The sequence below is a fragment of the Schistocerca gregaria genome, chromosome 5, assembly GCF_023897955.1.
Source record: "Schistocerca gregaria isolate iqSchGreg1 chromosome 5, iqSchGreg1.2, whole genome shotgun sequence".
Lineage (NCBI taxonomy): Eukaryota > Metazoa > Arthropoda > Insecta > Orthoptera > Acrididae > Schistocerca > Schistocerca gregaria.
This window is the reverse complement of record NC_064924.1, coordinates 8,014,928-8,037,196: the sequence shown is the minus strand read 5'-3', so window position 1 is coordinate 8,037,196 and position 22,269 is coordinate 8,014,928. Positions and strand designations below refer to the sequence as shown.

General features: G+C 41.5%; 1 protein-coding gene across 1 annotated transcript in view; it reads left to right on the top strand.

Moving 5' to 3' along the window:
• The window catches only part of LOC126272027 (retinol-binding protein pinta-like), an 87,488-nt gene that overhangs the window by 8,963 nt on the left and 56,256 nt on the right, over window positions 1-22,269 (top strand). Inside the window, exons 3-5 of the mRNA XM_049974530.1 lie at window positions 5,519-5,675; window positions 8,616-8,865; window positions 18,348-18,458. Of these exons, the coding sequence (XP_049830487.1) occupies window positions 5,519-5,675; window positions 8,616-8,865; window positions 18,348-18,458 (518 nt within the window). The remainder of the gene's footprint in view (window positions 1-5,518; window positions 5,676-8,615; window positions 8,866-18,347; window positions 18,459-22,269) is intronic.

Below are 22,269 nucleotides of genomic sequence, written 5' to 3'. Positions count from 1 at the left end.
CTCTTGATGTATCACGTTGTGGAAGGTTTCATTAGACAGATCTTTCATTGGGTGAGCGGCATCACATGTTGCCCATCTTGCATGAAAACTTTGCTTTTCACTCAGTAGCGCTGTTGCAAAGTAGGACTCATATGCTGTACACGAAGGTCTCGATAATTTACAGACGTTACGGAAAACATGGCTCTCTGGATATATTCACTTCAAAGGACAAATGGAGAGCAAAGATGTTTATGATCGCCACGACACAGCCACATTCGGCGAGTGAAACGGCTCTTATTGCACTATTGTGAGTTTTGAAAGTAGCACAAATTCGGAAGTTCTGTGTACAATACAGCGTAAACCGTGGCTCATCACTCCACAGAATGTTGTCCTGTTCCTTGGCAAAGAAAAAAAAAAGCTTAGAAATGTTGAGTATGTAACCGTGTGTACAAATTAATTTGCAACATGGTCCATGGAATGAACATATAACTAACCTATCATGAGATTTCTTTCGTTTCACCTCTGGATACTGTATGGGTACCAGTACAAAACACACCACAAAACTTTCTGAGCTGTTGACTATGGGACGGACAATTCCCGTGACTCTGCATAAACACTAACACCACCCAGGGCACATGCCGCATGGTCAGTTACAGAAACAACAACCTCGTCGATAACTTCCACTGGGGTAGGACGCCTTCCTCTTCCAGGTGCCACACCAACCTCACGCACGTTTTCGAACTTCGTAATCGCCTTATTAAAACCATTTACTGACTTTGATGCTCTCCTCAGACCTTTCCGTTAGTGATACCCCGCCAGTGCAGCACTGTAACTGTCGCCATTCACGTAAACACTTTCACTAACATGCTCAGTCTCTCTTCTCGATAGCCATTCTCTAAAAAGTTTTGAAAAAATTCCAATTCCTCCACCGAATACGGAAATGATTCCAAGCGTCGTCCAGTCTCTAGCCAAGTTTTCCCGAGATTTCCACCACCGCTTCAATGGAATTTCAAAATATCGACGAGTAGTGAGACTTCTTGTTTATTTTGATGGTGCGAACGCGGGCAGTAACTAACCGATTTCTAATCAAGTTGTAGAGCCGCTGTTGAGACGCTGCGTCTTGCTGTTCCCACGAAAAATATCCAACCGCTATTTCTTTAAGTAAAGGCGACGTTCATCCGCGTAGGTATCGTTCCTTTGCACGAACGCTTTCTAGCCGCCCGGCGCGTTATCTTCCTCCGTGTTAATATGGCCAGCCCCGAGTGGGGGAAAGTGCGACAACGGAGGTTGCTTCGGCCGTGAATACCACTTAACACTACACGTTTATGGCTGTGTCGAAGGTCGAATGCTTGCGACTCTTTGCCATCTCTGTCTGCTAGGCTGTTTGTGTAAAGGTATGAACGGCAGTATGAATGTAAAGAGCGAGTGGGCATCCGACGTTTAGGAGATGGCTGCAGAGTGTGAAATTGGAAATGTCAATGTTTACTACTGAAACTGAAACATGGCAGGTTTTATTGCCTATCGCTAATGGATACACAAATGAAGTCTCAAATCTTTCGTACAAGGTGGGGCCCTCATGGCTGGAGAGGAGCGTAAGGCAGATTAGAACAGTCCGATATCTGGCTGAGAAGGCGCGCGCTCTTCAGCTCGCCCGCGGGCCCCACGTGACAGATTCTGTGCCTATGATTGGCTCCACCGGGTACGGTTCATTGACTCACAGTGTCAGCAACACTCGGTCATGGCGTTACCTTTTCAACTCAAGTTCACACTTCCACGAGGCAAACAGAGAGTGCAATGGCCGACACCCAGCTCATATCTGGTGTCAACCAGCAGAGCTGCAGATTAAGAAAACTTCAAGAGCTACCAAGCATAGAATTTCCTTAAATATGGTGCTAGCCGTTAGTGTAGGGCCAGTGAGATCACGTGTGCAGCGCCTTCTGCTTCCTGTAACCGCTGTTTCACAGAGGAAGACAGCACTGCAGTTCCTTCTCTAAATCCTCGTACAAACGAAAAAATGTCTGACATCGAAATGAGTGTCCAAGGAAGAGAAAAGCAACTGGAATCACTCAACAGAGGAAAGTCCACTGGACCTGACGGGATACCCATTCGATTCTACACAGAGTACGCGAAAGAGCTTGCCCCCCTTTTAACAGCCGTGTACCGCAAGTCTCTAGAGGAATGGAAGTTTCCAAACGATTGGAAAGGAGCAAACGCAGCCCCAGTCTTCAAGAAGGGTCGTCGAGCAGATGCGAAAAACCATAGACCTATATCTCTGACGTCGATCTGTTGTAGAATTTTAGAACATGTTTCTTGCTCGCGTATCATGTCGTTTTTGGACACCCAGAATCTACTCTGTGGGAATCAACATGGATTCCGGAAACAGCGATCATGTGAGACCCAATTCGCTTTATTTGTTCATGAGACCCAGAAAATATTAGATACAGGCTCCCAGGTAGATGCTATTTTCCTTGACTTCCGGAAGAAGTGCGATACAGTTCCGCACTGTCGCCTGATAAACAAAGTAAGAGCCTACGGAATATCAGACGAGCAGTGTGGCTGGATTGAAGAGTTTTTAGCAAACAGAACACAGCATGTTGTTATCAATGGAGAGACGTCTACAGGCGTTAAAGTAACCTCTGGCGCGCCACAGGGGAGTGTTATGGGACCACTGCTTTTCACAATATATATAAATGACCTAGTAGATAGTGTCGGAACTTCCATGCGGCTTTCGCGGCTGATGCTGTAGTATACAGAGAAGTTGCAGCATTAGAAAATTGCAGCGAAATGCAAGAAGATCTGCAGCGGATGGGCACTTGGTGCAGGGAGTGGCAACTGACCCTTAACATAGACAAATGTAATGTATTGCGAATACATAGAAACAAGGATCCTTTATTGTATGATTATATGATAGCGGAACAAACACTAGTAGCCGTTACTTCTGTAAAGTATCTGGGAGTATGCGTCCAGAACGATTTGAAGTCGAATGATCACATAAAATTAATTGTTGGTAAGGCGGGTACCAGGTTTAGATTCATTGGGAGAGTCCTTAGAAAATGTAGTCCGTCAAGAAAGGAGGTGGCTTACAAAACACTTGTTCGACCGATACTTGTCTATCGCTCATCAGTGTGGAATTCGTATCAGGTCGGGTTGACGGAGGAGACAGAGAAGATCCAAAGAAGAGCGGCGCGTTTCGTCACAGGGTTGTTTGGAAACCGTGATAGCGTTACAGAAATGTTTATCAAACTCAAGTGGCAGACTCTGCAAGAAAGGCGCTCTGCATCGCGGTGGAGTTTGCTGTCCAGGTTTCGAGAGGGTGAGTTTCTGAATGAGGTATCGAATATATTGCTTCCCCCTACTTATACCTCCAGAGGAGATCACGAATGTAAAATTTGAGAGATTCGAGCGCGCACAGAGACTTTCCGGCAGTCGTTATTCCCGCGAACCTTACGTGACTGGTAAAGTGCCCTCCACCACACACCGCTGGGTGGCTTGCGGATTATAAATGTAGATGTAGCTGTAGATGTCAACACACAGTAACCCAAGTTCCATACATCGGTATCTGTTTCAAACCCGGAAGCATGTCGAGTTTTGTGCCTACGAACTACGATTTGGGGACACCATTTTCTGTTATTTGAAGAAAACTGCTCCAGAATAGCAAAGAAATCTTGTCGATCCTTTCGGTGAACATGCACTTCGGAAAACACAGCGTTTCGAGTGGTTCAAAAAATTCAAAAGATGATTTCGACGCGAGAAATGACGGGCGGAGGAAACCACCGAAAATGTTCGAAGACAATAGGATGAAAACGACACTCAAACTCAACAGGAACTCGAGGAACAAATGAATGTGACGCAGAAAGGCGTTTCTCTTCGGTTGAAAACTTTGGGAAAGGTGCAGAAAGTGGTAAAATAGGTTCCGCATGATCTGAATGAAAGACAGTGTAAGTAGCGTGTTCATATGTTTATATGTTGGCAGCGCGATAGGCTGCATTAATAACTCTGACAGCGCTGTACGCCCTCTGTAAGAGAGTCTGTGTGGCTGGTGAGACTCGCACTTAGGAGCGAATAGCCAGCAGTGATGGAAGTTGGAAGTTAACAGTTAGCAGTGATGGACGTTAGAGGTCTGAAGTGTTAGCTTGAGCGGATGGCCTGGACGTGTTCGTCATGGAGATTTAATTTTGTTGACGATTATGTAATTTTTGGAAGTGGATGTCACGGAGAATTATATCATTTTTCAACTGGTTGTCACATGATTAAGGTAAAATCTGCTAATTACATTGCTATGCAACAAAATTTTTCCTTTGCTAGCCACATGCCTGTTAGTACTCAGAGCCTACAGTAGTTAGAATCTTTTTATTCAGCTGGCTGTATTGGTGCTTGCTGCATTGCTGTAGTCTGTGTAATGAAGATTTTCTATGGTGTAAGTGACTTATGAAATGTATGGGTTATTGTTACGATTTCTCCTCATTCAGGGCCATTCTTTTGAGTTAATTTTAAAGCAGTCAGATCGCGTTATCGTTGAATATTGAGTGTAATTAATGAATAGGAGACGTTTGAGCTGTTTCTCAGGGCAAATTCTGTAGATGAGAAATGAAACAATAAAGACAAGCAGTGAGACAATAGTTTCACTCAGCAGTTTTAGACAGTTCAGTTGAATTAAGCAGTTTCATTCTGCAGTTATGGAAGGCTCAATTGCACTAAGAAATTTAAGTAAAAACATAGAAGTTTCACTGTCTCAGTTATTTCAGTTTAACTAACTAAAAACATTTATTTCGAAGTTTGATCAGCAAAGAAATCTAGAGACCATCTGCGAAAAGCTCTCGCCAGATACAAAAGAAAGTTGTTGACCCATCGAATAGTGACAGATGAAAACTGTACATACTTTGAGAGTCCTAAGCGTCGTAAATCATGAGTGAATCCAGACAAACCATCGGCATCCACTGCAAGACCAAATCGCTTTGGAAAGAAGACAATTTCATACTTCTACACCTGGTACTCACGAACGAAAATTTAAAGAAATAAATCAATTTGTTGTTTATTACGCTTGTCCACCTTGTACAGTGCTGTGCCGAATAAACTGAAAAATACCTACCTCACCTAAGTGAATAGCTAATTCAATTCCTGGCTTGATCGTAGGCAACATGTGGAATTACACTTGTATTTTGCAAGTACCAATAAAAATTACAAAAAGAAATGTGTTACTCATTCATCATTTTAATAGATCTGCCGAGTACCATTGGAGCATAAAAATATGAATAAGGTGTGTAGGGTGGCGCTACACGGATAATTAAGCCGCCTTACAACATCGAGTACGAACCCGGAAATAAAGTAATATAGCAACAAAATATACACGAATACAGGTAAAACATTGTCTGTAAACGACTGAAAATTACAAATGCCGTGAAACATTGGTTTTATAATCAAACCAAGAGAAGACTAATCATTTAAACACAGATCTGCGTTGACGTTGCAGCTATAAAGTTACATTTTCTTCAATGACTGGAAAACTCTGTGTAATAATCATCCTTGACATTACTTACAGACGATGCCCAAATCGAAAGGATGTACATTCAGTGCAAGTGCAGCACAGAGAGGGTTAAGAAAGGACTCGACGCCTACTTCTCGTTGAGGACCAGGTATCCAGAGATGATGAACCGAGACCCTACGGGACAAGATGTGGTGCGCACCATGGAACACATGTAAGTACCGACGAAATCCATCCTATAATTCTCTGCCCTATTTTTAAAGGCTGGACTCTCTGTAGCCGTCACATACTCAACGTTGTAATATGTCATCATTCGTGTCTCCTTTCTGGTGATTTCAGTAACGTTTAAATCGAGCGTAACCTGCTAACAGACAAACACCTTGCAACAAGTGTTCCATAGGGCCACCGTTCAAGTGACAAGCTACGTCCTCTATGCCGGTACTCGTTCAAAAATCCCAAGCGGTGGTCCAAATACGATGACAACCATCTACAATTCGTTTACAGAGAGCGTCGGAGCTATCAAGAGGGTTGAAATACATCAAGGCGTACCCATGAGCAGATATAGACTCAGATCACAATATAGTAGTGATGAAGATTAGGCTGAAGTTCAAGACATTAGTCAGGAAGAATCAATACGCAAAGAAGTGGGATGCGGAAGTTCTAAGGAATGACGAGATACGTTTGAAGTTCTCTAACTCTATAGATAAAGCAATAAGGAATAGCGCAGTAGGCAGTACATTTGAAGAGGAATGGACATCTCTAAAAAGGGCCATTACAGAAGTTGGGAAGGAAAACATAGGTACAAAGAAGGTAGCTGCGAAGAAACCATGGGTAACAGAAAAAATACTTCAGTTGATTGATGAAAGGAGGAAGTACAAACATATTCCGGGAAAATCAGGAATACAGAAATACAAGTCGCTGAGAAATGAAATAAATACGAAGTGCAGGGAAGCTAAGACGAAATGGCTGCAGGAAAAATGTGAAGACATCGAAAAATATATGATTGTCGGAAGGACAGACTCAGCATACAGGAAAGTCAAAACAACCTTTGGTGACATTAAAAGCAACGGCGGTAACATTAAGAGTGCAACAGGAATTCCACTGTTAAATGCAAGGGGAGAGAGCAAATAAGTGGAAAGAATACATTGAAAGCCTCTATGAGGGTGAAGATTTGTCTGACGTGATAGAAGAAGAAACAGGAGTCGATTTAGAAGAGATAGGAGATCCAGTATTAGAATCGGAATTTAAAAGAGCTTTGGAGGACTTACGGTCAAATAAGGCAGAAGGGATGGATAACATTCCATCAGAATTTCTAAAATCATTAGGGGAAGTGGCAACAAAACGACTATTCACGTTGCTGTGTAGAATATATGAGTCTGGCGACATACAATCTGACTTTCGGAAAAGCATCATCCACATAATTCCGAAGACGGCAAGAGATGACAAGTGCGAGAATTATCGCACAATCAGCTTAACAGCTCATGCATCGAAGCTGCTTATAATAATAATATACAGAAGAATGGAAAAGAAAATTGAGAATGCTCTAGGTGACGATTAGCTTGGCTAACGTTTCTGTTTAATCCTACGAGGCGTTTTTAGATTCATAAGATGAGCGCCATCCTACGAAATGCGTGTTACTTAGCTCATCTACGTGAAACGATGTACCACTTTGCCGTTTCACAACAGACACACTCGTTGGTATCTACTCTGGTGGTCGGACGATTGTACTTACTGAATACGATGAAAGGAGTAAATTAGGTGTTTACAAAATTCCGTGTGAATGCGGCAAATCATATATAGGGCAAACAACACCAACTGTGCAGGAACCCATTGTGGAACACCAACGGCATACTCGCCTTCTCCAACCCACCAAGTCCGCAATCGCCGAACATTTTATTTCCACAGACCATTCCATGAATTACAACGACACGAAAATTTTGGCCCGTACATCAAAGTTTTGGAGCTCGATTATCAATGAATCTGTGGAAATAAGATTGTCTGATGACGAGACTCTCATCAATCGAGATAGCGGTTATCAGCTAAACTCTGCTTTGAATCCTGTTATAGAGAAACTTCGTAGTCGAAGTAGTTATCTGCATAAAGACGAAAATCGACCTGATATCGATACGCCAAGCTTTCACCGTGGAGGGCGCGAGGCGCAGCGCACGGAGCCGTTATAAACGCGCAGGCTAAGCAGCGGATGCGCAATGTCAGCTCAGTATGACTTTAAATAGCGGAGCTGAGCGCGTACTCGCCAGTACTGCTACAGTGGCACTCACCTGAGGATGACCAGAGGACTCTGCGCCGAAATATCGCGGCAGGACGTTACTGATATCCGGCATTTCTCCCGTGTTTTTATGGAACAATCAGTACGCCGGGAAAGCTTTACACATCACATTGCCATTCTTGTTCGTGATGCATGGCGTGTTTTGTAGCCTGCTAAAGAAAATGAGGAACAACTCTTGGTGAGAGTTACAGCGGAAGCAGCATACATGATTAACGTTGCTAAAGCTTTGTAGGTATTTTATCCCAGGCACTTCATGCCAGTTGTAAGAAGAAACTCGGCAGAATTTTGCAGAAGTAAATGCCTCAATTTCGTCTGAGAAAAAAAATTTATATAAAGGAGCCATCAAGAGCGAAATTATTTACGGATATTATGCAAGATACTCGTTTCCACCTAGAGCCAATCCTCATGAGATGGGGAACATGGATTGAAGCAGCTCTATATCACAGTGATCACGTAGAAGATATGAAAAAGCAGCTCGACGCGATGACAAAAATGAAGCAGCAAGTAGCCCTGCTGGAGTTAGCATCTGCAATGAGAAGAGTCTCCAGAGTAATTTAGTGTCAATTAAGACTATTTAGTAAACTTTCAGCCGCAGTCACATGTTTTGAATATTAAACACTAATATTTGGGACTGACTGTGATTTTTATAGTAGTTTTATACGACATTTAACAAGAGCGTCCCTCAGAAATTTGTGAAGCTGTCGTTGACTGTTGGTCGCACAGAGAACTCAGGTGAAGTGTCTGTGTAACTACGACTAAAGACACCAAAGTTGTTTTTCTGAGTTATGTTTCTAAGTTAAGTACACCTGCATTATTCTGAGATTTTGTGGACAACCACTCTCTGTTGTCCCTGTACTGTGCCGACAGGAAGGTGGTGTTGATGCCTCGCCTCACCAAGGAGCTGTACCGTGTGCACGTCTACTCACACATCGACCCAGACCCTCAGTGGGTCCTGTGGATAGATTACGCAAAAGTCGCCTCCATATGCTTCGATATGATGTTATTTGATGACTACTCGCTCGGAGACGTTCTCATCATTGACTTGAAGAACGTGACTATCGCACACCTGCTCCGCACCGATATCAATGTCATACGAGCTATGGAATTCGCCCATAAGGTAGGTTTCTTCAAGACATGATACCACAAGTCACAAATATTACCCTTCTTATAACTCGTAGTAATTAAGCAGGCTTTTATCAGTGCATGTAGTTGACACATTAAAAGACGAGACAAGAAGCGTTGACGTTTAGGATTCTGTCGCAGGTGCTAAAATTTCCAGAGCTCGAAATAATATCTGGCGATATAAGTTGCAGTCTGAAAACGAAGTTTATTTCGACGATAACCTTGCGTAAAACATTATTGGCTTCCTTGTTGTGGCAGATCTGAATAAGAACTCGAGCTTTTGACAGTTACAATAATATATCAACGTTGCTTCTGGTGAACTCTGCAGTTGAACAACCTAGTAAAGTGCAAGTGGTAGAGTGTAGTGGTTACATGCCAGGGACAATGCCATCATCACCTTGAATGGCAAGGTGCCATCAAGATGGCGGGGATGGGACACAGTTGTGCTAGCGGGAAATTCGAAAACAGTTCCATCAAAATAACCCAGGTCAAAAACTCGAAAACATCCAAGATATCGGAATTAGTAGCTATGTTCGAAACGATCGAAATGATCTGAAATCTGTGATATGTTCAAGAACATATAATGATATTTACAATACTGCAGTGTTACCGTGTCCAAAAAAACGGGAGATTAATCGAAGGTTTGCATAAACTGGCGTTATTTTCAATATTGTATCAGAACTACATGAAGATATTGACAATACTGCTGTGATGATCTAACTGAATGACCATTGTTTGATCTCTGTACTGTACTTAGTGCGAAGCACAATGCGCCTTCACCTCAAGTATTCCCACATTCAAGTTGCCTACAAAAGACAAATACTGCCAATGCCATAGTATTTACTTAAGATATACTTAAGATTAACCTAAATAGCGTAAAATGTTGTCATGTAAAAAAAAAGAAAAAGAAAAAGAAAATCCAGCGCAACAGTATTTGGAAATTCTGAACACAACCATCTTGATGACGTCGTGCATTCAAGGTCACAGACGATGTCATTGCCCCTGGCATGTAACGAACCTAGCACTTTTCCAGGTCGTTCAGGTCTGTAGCTCGTGGTCTAGTCGTGCCGGCACGGTAGCTCAGCGTGTTCGGTCAGAGGTCAGAAGGTTAGTTGCCCTCTGTAATAAAAAAACTGAGTCAATCGATCAACAACGAACTTAAACGAATGTCTTACGACGTCCGCCCCGAGCAGACGCAACGATCAAAATCTAACAAAATAAGATTTTAAAAAAAGTGGTTAGCATTGCTGCCTCTGGATCACACGGTTCCAGGTTCTATTCCTGGTAGGGTGGGGATTTTCTTCGCACGGTCTTGGGTGTCTGTGTTGTCCTCATCATTTCATCGTCATTCGTGAAAGTGGGAGACTGGACTGTGTAAGGATTGGGAATTTGCAGGGGCATCGATGACTGCGCAGTTGAGCGCCCCACAAATCAAACATTAAGGTTATTAAGCAGCAAAATTAGCCACAGTTAACATTGCTATACAATTTTTACCTCCTCAGCTTCGTCAGGAACAATTTATTTCGCTAAAATATGGACCCACCAAAAAAGTAATTTGCTGAAGATGTTAATTTGGCAGTCGGAAATTTGTGGTAAGTTCCTATGGGACCAAACTGCTAAGGTCATCGGTCCTAGGCTTACACATTACTTAAGTTAACTTAAGCTAACTTATGCTAAGGACAACACACACCCATGCTCAAGGGAGGACTCGAACCTCCGACGGGGGGAAGCAGCTCGAACCATGGCAAGGCGCCCCGGACGGCACGGCTATCCCGCGCGGCTGGCAGAGGGAAGATGCAGCTCAGTTGAAGGCGCTTTAATTCCTAAGTAGCTGCGGAACGATAAACACTGCAGTTAACGACCTGTCGTGTGACTACTCAACATGATCGCTGCCACATCTCTTTCTGACTATCGACACGGCAGTACTCTTCCAGCGAAGCAACCCCAACACACTCCACAACCAGTTTATTAACTTTGTATCAAAAAATAACAACTATTGTACCACGATATCCTATTCAATAAATGTTACAGCTGGCCCTAGACAGACAAAATGTGACTATCATAATCTTTTCGGATACTGCCAAATTCTACGACTTACTTACTGTCATAAAGCTTACTGTCAGAACAGTAAAATGTATCTGCTCGTACCTGGTCGTTCCAACAACTATGCGTAATAGCTGAGACTACAAACTCACAATGGCAACAGATACTATGTCGGTAACAGCTCTTCAGGTCAGGTCGTGGCTCTGCCACCAATGTCGTCTCTCTCCTCTCTCGTCCCTCTTCCACGCCACTTTGGATCAAAAAAGTGTGTGTGAAATCTTATGGGACTTAACTGCTAAGGTCATCAGTCCGTAAGCTTACACACTACTTAACCTAAATTATCCTCAGGAAAAACGCACACACCTATGCCCGAGGTAGAACTCGAACCTCCGCCAGGACCACACTTTGAATCAAACTGGCGGTCAACACCCTAGGTGGTGTAATAAGTTTGTTGTTCCATATAAAAACAGCGTGAGATTCAAACTTTGTTTGGAATTACCCACTTATGATAAGTGAAAGTTCAATTTGGACTAATCAGATTTCTTGACACATGCTAACATTTTGGACAGTCCCCTTACAATATTTCACCACCAGATAGGTCCCCCGCAACAAGTCCGAAAGTTGGCAATATTTTTAAATGTCTTATCTCCTTATTTTTTCGGTATTTTCCCCAATTTCTCCACCTTTAGAGTACTGCTTTCGTAGTAATATTTGTAGTAGAAGACGTGTACTCATTCAATGAGACTGATCTACATAAACACATAATCATGGAGTCACACATCCATACACAAAAAAACGGGCACGTTCAAATATACATGCAAAAAAATAAATAGCAGCTCCACACGCAGTACACACACACACACAAACGTACGATTCCAGACACATCCCATCATGTATTTATGCACAATAAGGAGTTACACAATCATCCACCAGATCACTGACATGTAAGAAGTATTTGACATATCTTGCATGATTTGAGCTGTTGCACTGATGCTCAAACTACCACTTTTACAGCGGCTTGTAAATTGTAAAAGACCTAAAAAATACAGTGACAAAGAGTAAGACAGTTGTGCTCTTTTAAAGTACTCAGTCATCAGGCCACAAGCGGTCCATCGGGACCATCCGACCGCCGTGTCATCCTCAGATGTGGATGCAGATAGTAGGGGTGTGTGGTCAGCACACCGCTCTCCCGGTCGTCTTTGACCGGAGCCGCTACTATTCGATCGAGTAGCTCCTCAGTTGGTATCACGAAGCTGAGTGCACCCCGAAAAATGGCAACAGCACATGGCGGCCCAGATGGTCATCCATCCAAGTGTCGGCCACACCCGGCAGTGCGTAACTTCGGTGATCTGACGGGAACCAGTGTATCCACTGCGGCAAGGTCGTTGCCCCTATGCTCTTTTAGGAGGCAGCAAAAAATCACGCTAAAGCCACATTATAGTAATGATGAATCATCATGCTAAATGAGCTCTAAACTAGATACGAAGCAGACTGACGTATGCCTCTATATTGATTAGCCTTCTTTTTCTTCTGCCATTATCCCGAATCGGCAGAGGGTCGGCACAGTCAGTTTTGTTACGGCATAGTCAAGCGCCAGCATCGCTGGTCGGGACCGATAGAGCGAAGATGGCAGTGAGGAAGGTGTCAGCCAGTAGCAGACTGCGCTCTCTGTGACGAGAGTACGGCAGCAGCGGCCTCTAGGCTGAAGAAAACGTAAGTGCTCCCGCCCGACTGGCCAGGCAACGGCCTTGCCGCAGTGGATACGCCGCTTCCCGTGAGATCACCGACGTTAAGGCCTGTCGGGCGTGGCCGGCACTTGGATGGGTGACCATCCAGCCGCCATGCGCTGTTGGCATTTTTCGGGGTGCACTCAGCTTCGTGATGCCAATTGAGGAGCTACTCTACCGAATAGTGGCGGGTCCGCTCAAAGAGAACCATCATAACGACCGGGAGAGCGGTGTGCTGACCTCACGCCACTCCTATCTGCATTCTCAACTGAGGATGACACGGCGGTCGGATGGTCCCGATGGGCCACTTGTTCCCTGAAGACGGAGTGTCGCCTTTCCTCGTCTAGTACTACAGAAGCGTCAAGACCAGTGACCTGGAAAGAAGCAGCCACTGTATTATCTAACTTGTATTGGAATCGTTATACTGAAGGGCATTGATTAAACTGCATGTCGCCCACTGCTTGCGACACGTCTATGTATTTCTCAGAGTTAAGTATTTAAGTATTGTCATTGATCGCACTGTTGTCGCAGGAGAAAAATGTGAACCAGCGGAAAAATGCTGCCACCTAACGATCCGAGAAGCAGGTTTCCTAGACACCCCATCTTTGACAACTAGGCAGGATACAGCCAGTTTAAGGGGTGGCCAAATGCCTGTCACCACCCTACTACCCCCAGGGAAGAATATATGATTCAGACAGTTGGGGTGGTTTTGAGACACATAACAACTGCCAATTCTCATCTCCACTGTATAACGCGCATATGATCTGGAGCAATTCAGACAGCTCTTTCTATCACTCATTAAAATGACTTTGCGATATGCAGCCACTGAAACATAGTTACTGCATAGTAAAACAGCATTTATTTGATTCTTAGTGGGAAGTGTGCTATTCTGGTACTTCGCCAAAACTACAGCAACTTGGTTGGAACTCTCGCCCAGGAGCTTGCTCCGAATAGGGAGACCTAACGCAACATATGAAATTGGTAATGTAATTTTCATTCTCGATTGTTTTTTAATTAATTTTTTTTACTTACACATCTTAACATGTTTCTGCTCATACCAATACCAAAAGCACATAAAAAATCTGTATGTCTATGGTATGGCCATACATGTGAATTAGGCGTGATAAGGTGTAGCTAGACTTCATGTGGTGCTTACTGCAGTTAATGTAATTTGCAGTTATGATTGCTTCTTAGTTGTTCTCTTAATTATACATCTTAACGTGTTTCGGCTTAAGCTAGTATGAGATCATTGGTACCTCAATACGGACGCACTTTAGCGTGCTACTTGTTTTTCTCTGGATCTAAGAATCTTCCCATAAACAAATCACGTAATTTACCATTTGCTGTTTTACAAATGGTCGTAACTGCACCGCGAAGTGTGTAAGTATAGACTTTCCAGTTTGCTTTCATGCATCCACACTTCAGTACCTGATCCGCTGCCCAGTGGAAAATAAACATCAATGATTTGCTTGAGCAACGCACAGTTGGAGGCACTTAAGAACCTAAAAACCTACTATTTGTAATAGTTATTAATCTGCAAATGAAGCAAATATTGACCATCGGAAAATTGTTCCAATCGGAGCACGAAAAACCGGAATACGCTCCTGACTCAAAGGTGGGGTATCAGCTGTCTCTTTCCAAGTTCCTTTAAAAAATTTTTCAAAATTTTGGCATGTAAACATATTCGCTCTTTCTTTAACATGCAGCTCACCTATCACTCCCACTCCCAAACACTCACACCCACTAGTCCATCGCTGTCAAACAACTACCACAGTTCATTATTTCAACAATATACACGAATACACTACATTAAACTATTTCCACGGTATATTATTTAACAACAAATACTCTCATGCTAGTACGTTCTAAAATTCCACAGACAAACAATCACATTCCTCCCACCCAATCTTGCCAACTCATTACCTGTTTGTGTCTGTCATTGTCTTACAGCCATAAACTGCATCATCCTGTTGTACTGCTACTGCTGTATGCTCTCGCTCTCAGTGTCCCTCTCTCGCTCTCTCTTACTGCTACTATCTTCTTCATTCCTTCTCACTGCTGTTGTCTCTTCCTTACTGTCCCTGTCTCTCTCTCTCCCTCACTGTCACTGTCACAGACTCTGTCTCTCATTATCGCTGGCTCTCACCCACTCCCAGTTTCCCTTTCTCTTCTTTCTCTTTATCCCCTCCCCCCCCCCCCCCCCCTCTCTCTCTCCCTGGCACTGTTTCCTTCACTCTTTTCCTGACACTGTTCTGTCACTGTCAACTATGTTCAACTGTCACTATGCCCCTCTCTTTACCTCACACAGCCATTGTGTCCTTCGTTCTTCTATACCACAGCGACTGTCTACTATCACCCAGTATTTATCATTTTTCCGTCTCTTTGCCACCGCCACTGGATTCTTCTCTTGCAGCCACGTATAACCCTCTTACTAAGTTGAGTTTAGTTTCCAAATAAAGTACACTATGGGAGGATAGTGCTGTTAATAGGAAACTCTAACCAATGGAGTTTTTACAGGATTTGACCGTATGTTATGTCTATTGGATAAGAAAATCAGACTATTCAATGTTTTTCCTAAGATCTTACCTAGCGGTTAGAAAGAAACGCAGTATGAATAATATTATATTGAATCTAGGACAATTTAGTTTCAAGTTCATTTAGTGGTTTAAAATAAGTACTAACGATCGTCAGCCTATCCAGGCAATGAAACAGTGAAGTATTGGGGAAAAGCAGAAGAATGAATTTTGCCTGCTTTCTTGCTACTGTTCAAGTTGCGTCTTCCAATAAATATTACTCCACTTAAACAATGTTGGACTACACGTTTCCAAAAGAGAAAAAGCCTAGTAGATAAATTCAAAGGAAGCTAAAAAAATTTGGCCAGGGAGGGACCTTCAGAAAATCACTTTCCATAGTCAACAAACTTAAATACTAAAATATTAAGACACTAAAGCACGCACTTTTTATACTGAACATTTCACTTCAAGGAAACCTCTTTCTTACTGGAATTTACTTTCAAAAGCTATTACTCTTTAAACTCGTTCTGGATATTCATTTAATAGATGTTAGAAATTTAGCATCACTCTGACTGAATTTTACGTAAGCAAACTTCTGCTATAATACTTTGCATTAGTTAAGAGAACTTTCTCATTATTTACACCAAAACAATTTCAATGGTGTCTCTTTATATTAAATTGTCACTTCGTAAATCTGTAAAACAGAACACTCAGATTTTTCAAACACCAGAAAGTAACCCTACATAGGTGCATGTTTAGGATGAAAGAACAGAGTGAACCAGTTTCTTTAAAGTTCAAGAGCGATTATTAAGACACAGTTTAAATTAATGTACAAAAGTAAAATACAAATAAATCTTATCTGGTGGCTGTCGATTTGGGTGTGGCGAACAATTACAGCGGCTACACTCCCATAGTACAGCCTGCAAGTATCTTGCTGTATGGGCTCAATTTCTCTTCTTGGCGTCGTTCAGTTTTACATACAGTAGCCCAAGTGCTGCAAGCTATGCCGTAATCCGTTTCCAGTCTTCATCCGAGGCATTTTTGTGGAAATTTGCCGGTAAATATTCTCCTGCTCCACAAAGATGTTGCCTCAATCACTGCTGGCTACAGACTGTATAGACTGTATAACTTACTTCCCGCGCTTGCGCTAGGTAGCTCGCCAATTCACCCTTACCATCTTTTCCACTTCAAACAAAACCACACTGGCTCTTACGTAACACCTATTTCTTACTTTGTTCCTAAGCATGTCCATTTCCTACAATTGTCGAATTTACATCAACACGAACAGTTTATACACACAAGTATTTTAAAGACAAAATATCATCAGAAAATTAATAAACGTAATAAACAATTTACATAGTATTTTACATATATTATTCACATAGAATGCAAAGAACGCCGAACTCCAGTAAAGCACACTTTACTTTACATATACAGAAAATATAGTATCAATATGAGAAAATTTTAAAGCAAAATATTACAAAAATTTAGATGAACCATAAACAAATACTGTTATACTTCGTCAACTTACAATCCACTTCTCGATTTTAGTGCAAAAAAATGGTGACAAAAAACCAGTTTTGTGGTATTTTCTCAGTAGCCGCCGGTGAACTAACGATGCTCCATAAGCCTCTTATGGTCCACTGTAGACTACATCAAATGCAAAAAGAACCAGCCATTTGCCCCACTTACCTAAACAGAAAGAACTGAGTAATATCCGTAATATGACCCTGTATGTTAAGAATATGAGCCTGTAGTGTAGGTTAGTGATACCTCTAGGTATACAAATGGTCCGTAGACCAAGGGCTATCGATAACTGTTGACCCTAACTTTTTATTATCAATGGAATAAGAAGTATGGCCCCAGAAAGAATCCAGTTTGTACGCACTTTCAGGAAATACTCCCATCATTCCTTCCCAAAGGATAAATATAAGATTTTCTTAATCTACGAATACACTCTGAATATACGCGGCACCATAGAGACAGGTTTGCAAATTGCAAGTAGCCAGAAGATGTCATTTCTCCACACACAGCTAAAATATAGATGCTTTGATCACTCAAAGTTAACCTCAGTGATGATATGTAGTAAAGGATCTGACAGGAAAGCTCACAGCAATTGTACCACGAAATGAATGCCTGCGTAATATATATATCCGACATTCACCGTTTTGATCATTTTTCACCAACCTGCGTACATGTACCTATTTCCACAGTATGGAGAAGTTGGTGGCTTGGTAAATCCTTGTACGTGACAGTGGATACTTGACATCGGTAAAGGGTTGTAACATGTTTTACTGTGCAAATGAGACAGTTCACTACATTGCTCATGATTACTCTTCCTCTCACATTATCAAGGAACAGACTCACTTTTCGATCTGTAAAAGGCAAGTAATGGACAGTTTCTTTAAATAACAATGTTTTTCCGTGTTTATGAGGACATAATTTTCCATACTCTTCATAATTATTTTGTTTTGCAACCAGCTACAGCTGTAATATCCCAAGCACATTTCAATTTCCTACGTCTTATTATTATGTGGACGTTCTTACTTTACAACTTTCATGTTCATCTCAATATTTTCATGTTATTATTACTATTTTTTTATTTGGCCTTTGAGTGCGTACTAAATTTAGCCATCGGCAACACATAGTGACAATGTACACATAATTGAATAAACAAATACAGAAATACATATTTACAACAATAAAAACATAACTGTTACAGTTTTGTACATAATGTTTTAAAAATTGAATTGAATTGGAAAATAATTAAAAGTCCTATTATTATTACTTTATAGTTATTTATCAGCCTCATTTAATTCTAATATCCTTGCTTATCATACTACCAGTGGAATTACAGTAGCTATTTCGGCACTGTTTACACATACAACTTGTTTGAATATTATTACACATTATTCACATAGCATTTATATATCGTCATAATCACCTACAATAGTACTAAGTTACAAAAAATTCTATGAAATAATATTGTAAAAGATCCAGAGGTTCTCCTATCACTGAAAAGTCTGTAGGTTACAATAGCTGAAAAAGTTCATTTATACTTCCATTACTGAAATTTTTACTGTTCGAATTTCATTTATCCCTTGTAGGTTAATATCTTTTTAATGTGACTAAACATGCAGATAACTGCAGTAATCAACACAATTGGCTAATGTGACTATTTGGCTGTTTTCTAGACTGCTTTCTGCCGGGGACTGAAAGGAATCCATTTGTTGAACGCTGATAAAGTGACTGATTTCGCAATGAAAATCGTGAAGTTAGGGCTTTCCGAGAAGTTGCAGCAGAGGGTAAGGAAAAAACTCGTTACTCTATATCGTATTTTGTTATACACTGCTCTTACGCCTGTAAAATTGGGAATGGCATATAATTAGCAATATCTGTGAAGTATAGAAAGCAATTCAGATCAAGATTGACTACATTAAATGAGAAAGCAATGGTCAACTCTCCCCAGAAACATATGATCTAAAAGAAGAACGGAGAAATCCGTTATTTTGTGGCGAAATATGGGATCGTGTCGGCTTATCCAGCCATATGTACCCTGCTTATTCTCATCCTGCTTGTCTCAACATACTTATCCAGTTGTCTCTATTGTAAGTCTGTCGTTTATGCAGCGCAACAATTATTGAACTATATGAGAAAAACGTAAATTAGTTACTAACTACGGCGTGCACACACTTTATTGAACATGTAAACGTCACTAAAGATATTCGGATTTAGGTTAGCACATGTTTGTTATGACTGCCATCGTTGACGATGATATGGCGCAGACGAAAAGCGAAGTTCCGCATCATCTGCTGAAGTGTCGAAACGTCGATGACCTCCTGAATGGCTGTTTTCAATTCAGCAATGATTTTGGTGTTATTGTTGTACACCTTGTCTTTAATATAGCCCCACAAAAAGCAGTTCAGAAGTTATTACGATTTTACTTCACACAGTTCAATAACTGTCAACCTGTAGCTACACAGTGTAAGATTCACAAACACACAATTGCTAAATTACTTATATTAATGGCAGAGAGTTACAATTTTATCCAAGTTACTTGAAAGTTTTTTAATGATTGAAAAATTCAGATGATGTAAAAGGGGTCATGGGAAGGAAGGAGAAGAAAAAGAATAGAAATGAACATTAAGCTGCACCTGATGCTCATGCATCCGGTTAAAATGTTTGGCAATAATGGATGTTAAGTCTTTTCTAAAGAAAATGCTTGTAGACTGATGTTTTCGTAAAAGTATTGCATAAAACTGCCTTGTGCAAACCAGCAGCGCTTCAACTCATTTGCGCATTCTGTAAAAGGTAATCGCATGTCTAAGGCAAGGAGATCAGTTGGAGCTGTTACAGAGACAGAAGACAGTCTCGACAGCCAACCTGTGTCGAGGTGCCATTTACCAATATTCACGTAAAGGCTAAGCCGAAGTGGTTAAAGGCACGTTATTTTGATGCCCGTTTCCTGTTACAACAATTTTTAAATTACAGGTTCAGTATTCACAGCTCACATCAAAGCACATCATGAGGTTCAGTATGCATCATTCTTAACATTAGCGCCACGACTCCGACCCCCTTTACACGCTGCACTGACTGCTGTCGTAGGAAGTGAGGTTTCACGGTGTTCTGTGCACAAAACAAATCATAATGACTGTAGGCATATAACATGAGAAACTTCGTGAATGTGACCCATCTCTCGTCACAGGTGGAGCGTTCCAAGTGCACACAACTTGTCAGCTGGAATACATATATTCCAATGGACGTGTACGAAGAGTTTCAGTAAATCAAGTGGGTAAACTTACAACTCGGCTGCAAGTAAGTGAGAATGCCACAAGCTTTTAGCTGAGTAGTCCAGGGGTGGTAGCAGTAGAAGAACAATGTCATTTGTAGCGAAGTTCAAACTGTCATGAAGACCTAGCAATTTAAATTGACTGCCACGCAACTAAAAATTGTCGAGTGATATTGTGTAATAAGATGCCAACTGGAAACATTTCTGTTAAGTACAGCTGTGACGAGTCACTAGTAATAGGGTTTCAAAGTATCGTTAATGAATGACATTAATTTAAAGAGAGGGAGAGAAAAGGCGAGTGAGGGAGTATTAAAATGAGTAAATTACATCTGAATATAATAGCAGTAAATCTTTAAATCAGGTAACTGCATTATGTAAGATGCATATCTGTCTCTCACAATCACAGCTCATTATTTAGTAGTTTTACTTCATTTAGTGTGTGACTTACAGAATTATAGTTTACAAGTATATACATTAAACTCATGTTAGGGAACATAATATACCAAGGGTGGCCATGAATTTCCATTTATGTGCAGTGATGCAAACTATAGTGGTGCAGCGATTGTTCCGATGCTCCACCGTGGCATTGGTCGTCACAGGTCATTCCACACTCACGTGATAGTCGTTTGGTCACTGTATTGCCAGTTCTGAAACTGTTGATGGAGCCCCACAGTTTTCTTTGTGGTTTGCTTCCGACCTGTAGGTGGCCAGACCCCTTTCACCTGTCTGCTACGGATCAATATTACAAAAAGTGTAGAGACTATTACCGAATCCCATTAAAAACAGAAGTCATATCATTTCGCATAACCAACAACATAGCAAACAACGAACTGAATGTAACTTTCTCTAACAAAAAAATTCGGCATAATCGACACCGCGGATATTTGAATATGACTCTCGACAGGTCCTTCACATTTAGAAAACACTTATAACTAGAAGGACAAAAGCTAAAATCAAGAATTAATATATTAAGGGAACTGGCTGGTGCTAGACGGAGATCTAATGCAAACACCGTGAGAACTACACCACCAACACTAGTGTATCCTGTCGCCGAGTACTGTTACACTGTTTGAAGTAGAGGTAGCCATATCAATAAAACGTATATCCACCTAAACGACGCAAAAACGATCGTCATCAGTACTCACCAATATTGCCACACCTAATCTCCGACTACAACAAGCAAAAATACATGAGTGGGCGAAAGTCTAAAGATAGAAAGAGTTACCAGTTAATGGAACATTGGACAATTTACGGCATGCCCGACTAAAATCTAGAGTAACAATCTGGTTAAGTTATAGGAAACTCGTCCCAGAAAGCTATGACCTAAGAGGACCGAGAAATCAATTATTTACTGGTGAGATATGGAATCATGTCAGCTCATGCAGTTAAATGTGGCCCACTTTCTGTCATGCCACTTGTGTAAACACACTTGTACAGCTCCTTGTATTGGATGTATGTTGTTTATGGTTCTATAATGTAATGTGTCACTCAAACTCACTCACACACACACACACACACACACACACACACACACACACACATACACAGAGTGAGAGACAGAGAGATAAAGAGAGGGAGAGGCCGAGAGAGAGAGAGAGGGAGATGCTTAATTAGTTGCAATAAAGGTGGAATGTTATAATTTTATTCAGATCACTAAAGGCTTTTTAATCACTGAAACCATATTACGAGGGTTGCCCAGCAAGTAGGCACCGCATTTTTTCTTCAACAATTTGTATTGAACATAGTGAGAATTACACACACGAAAGAACATTGCTACACCCCTATTTTTCCACGTAATCCCGTACTATGCGCTTCCTCCAGCGTGAAACTAGGGCGTGCGTGCCCTGTCTGTACAAATCCTTGTCCCGGTGGCGAAGCCAGTGATCCTTTGTGTGAACTTCCTTTGCGGAGTGACAGATGCGGCGCCAAATGCAGAGTCATGATGATTTCTGCGAATGTTAATTTTCGGTAACTGCGATTCTTAATGGCGATTTGTCGTTGTTAATAATCGCAGTTAACGAATTCACAACTTCTGTCCCTCAGCAATTTCTGCGACTTACGCGATTTCTTTGACTTCTGCGATTTCTGAGCTTTACGCGATTTCTGCGATTTATAACCGTAGATGGTACACTGTCATTAGGCGCAAGTGAGAGGTGAGCTGTGTCAATGCAACCGAGAAATATTTTCTCGCTGTATAGGCGATTATTTATGATGGCCGAATGTAACGTTCCAGTAATCCAGCTGACGAAAAGTTACCTGAAATGGTGTTGTTAATATTTCCAACGATTCTTCCTCAGTTGTTACATGATATACAAAAGATACGCTTG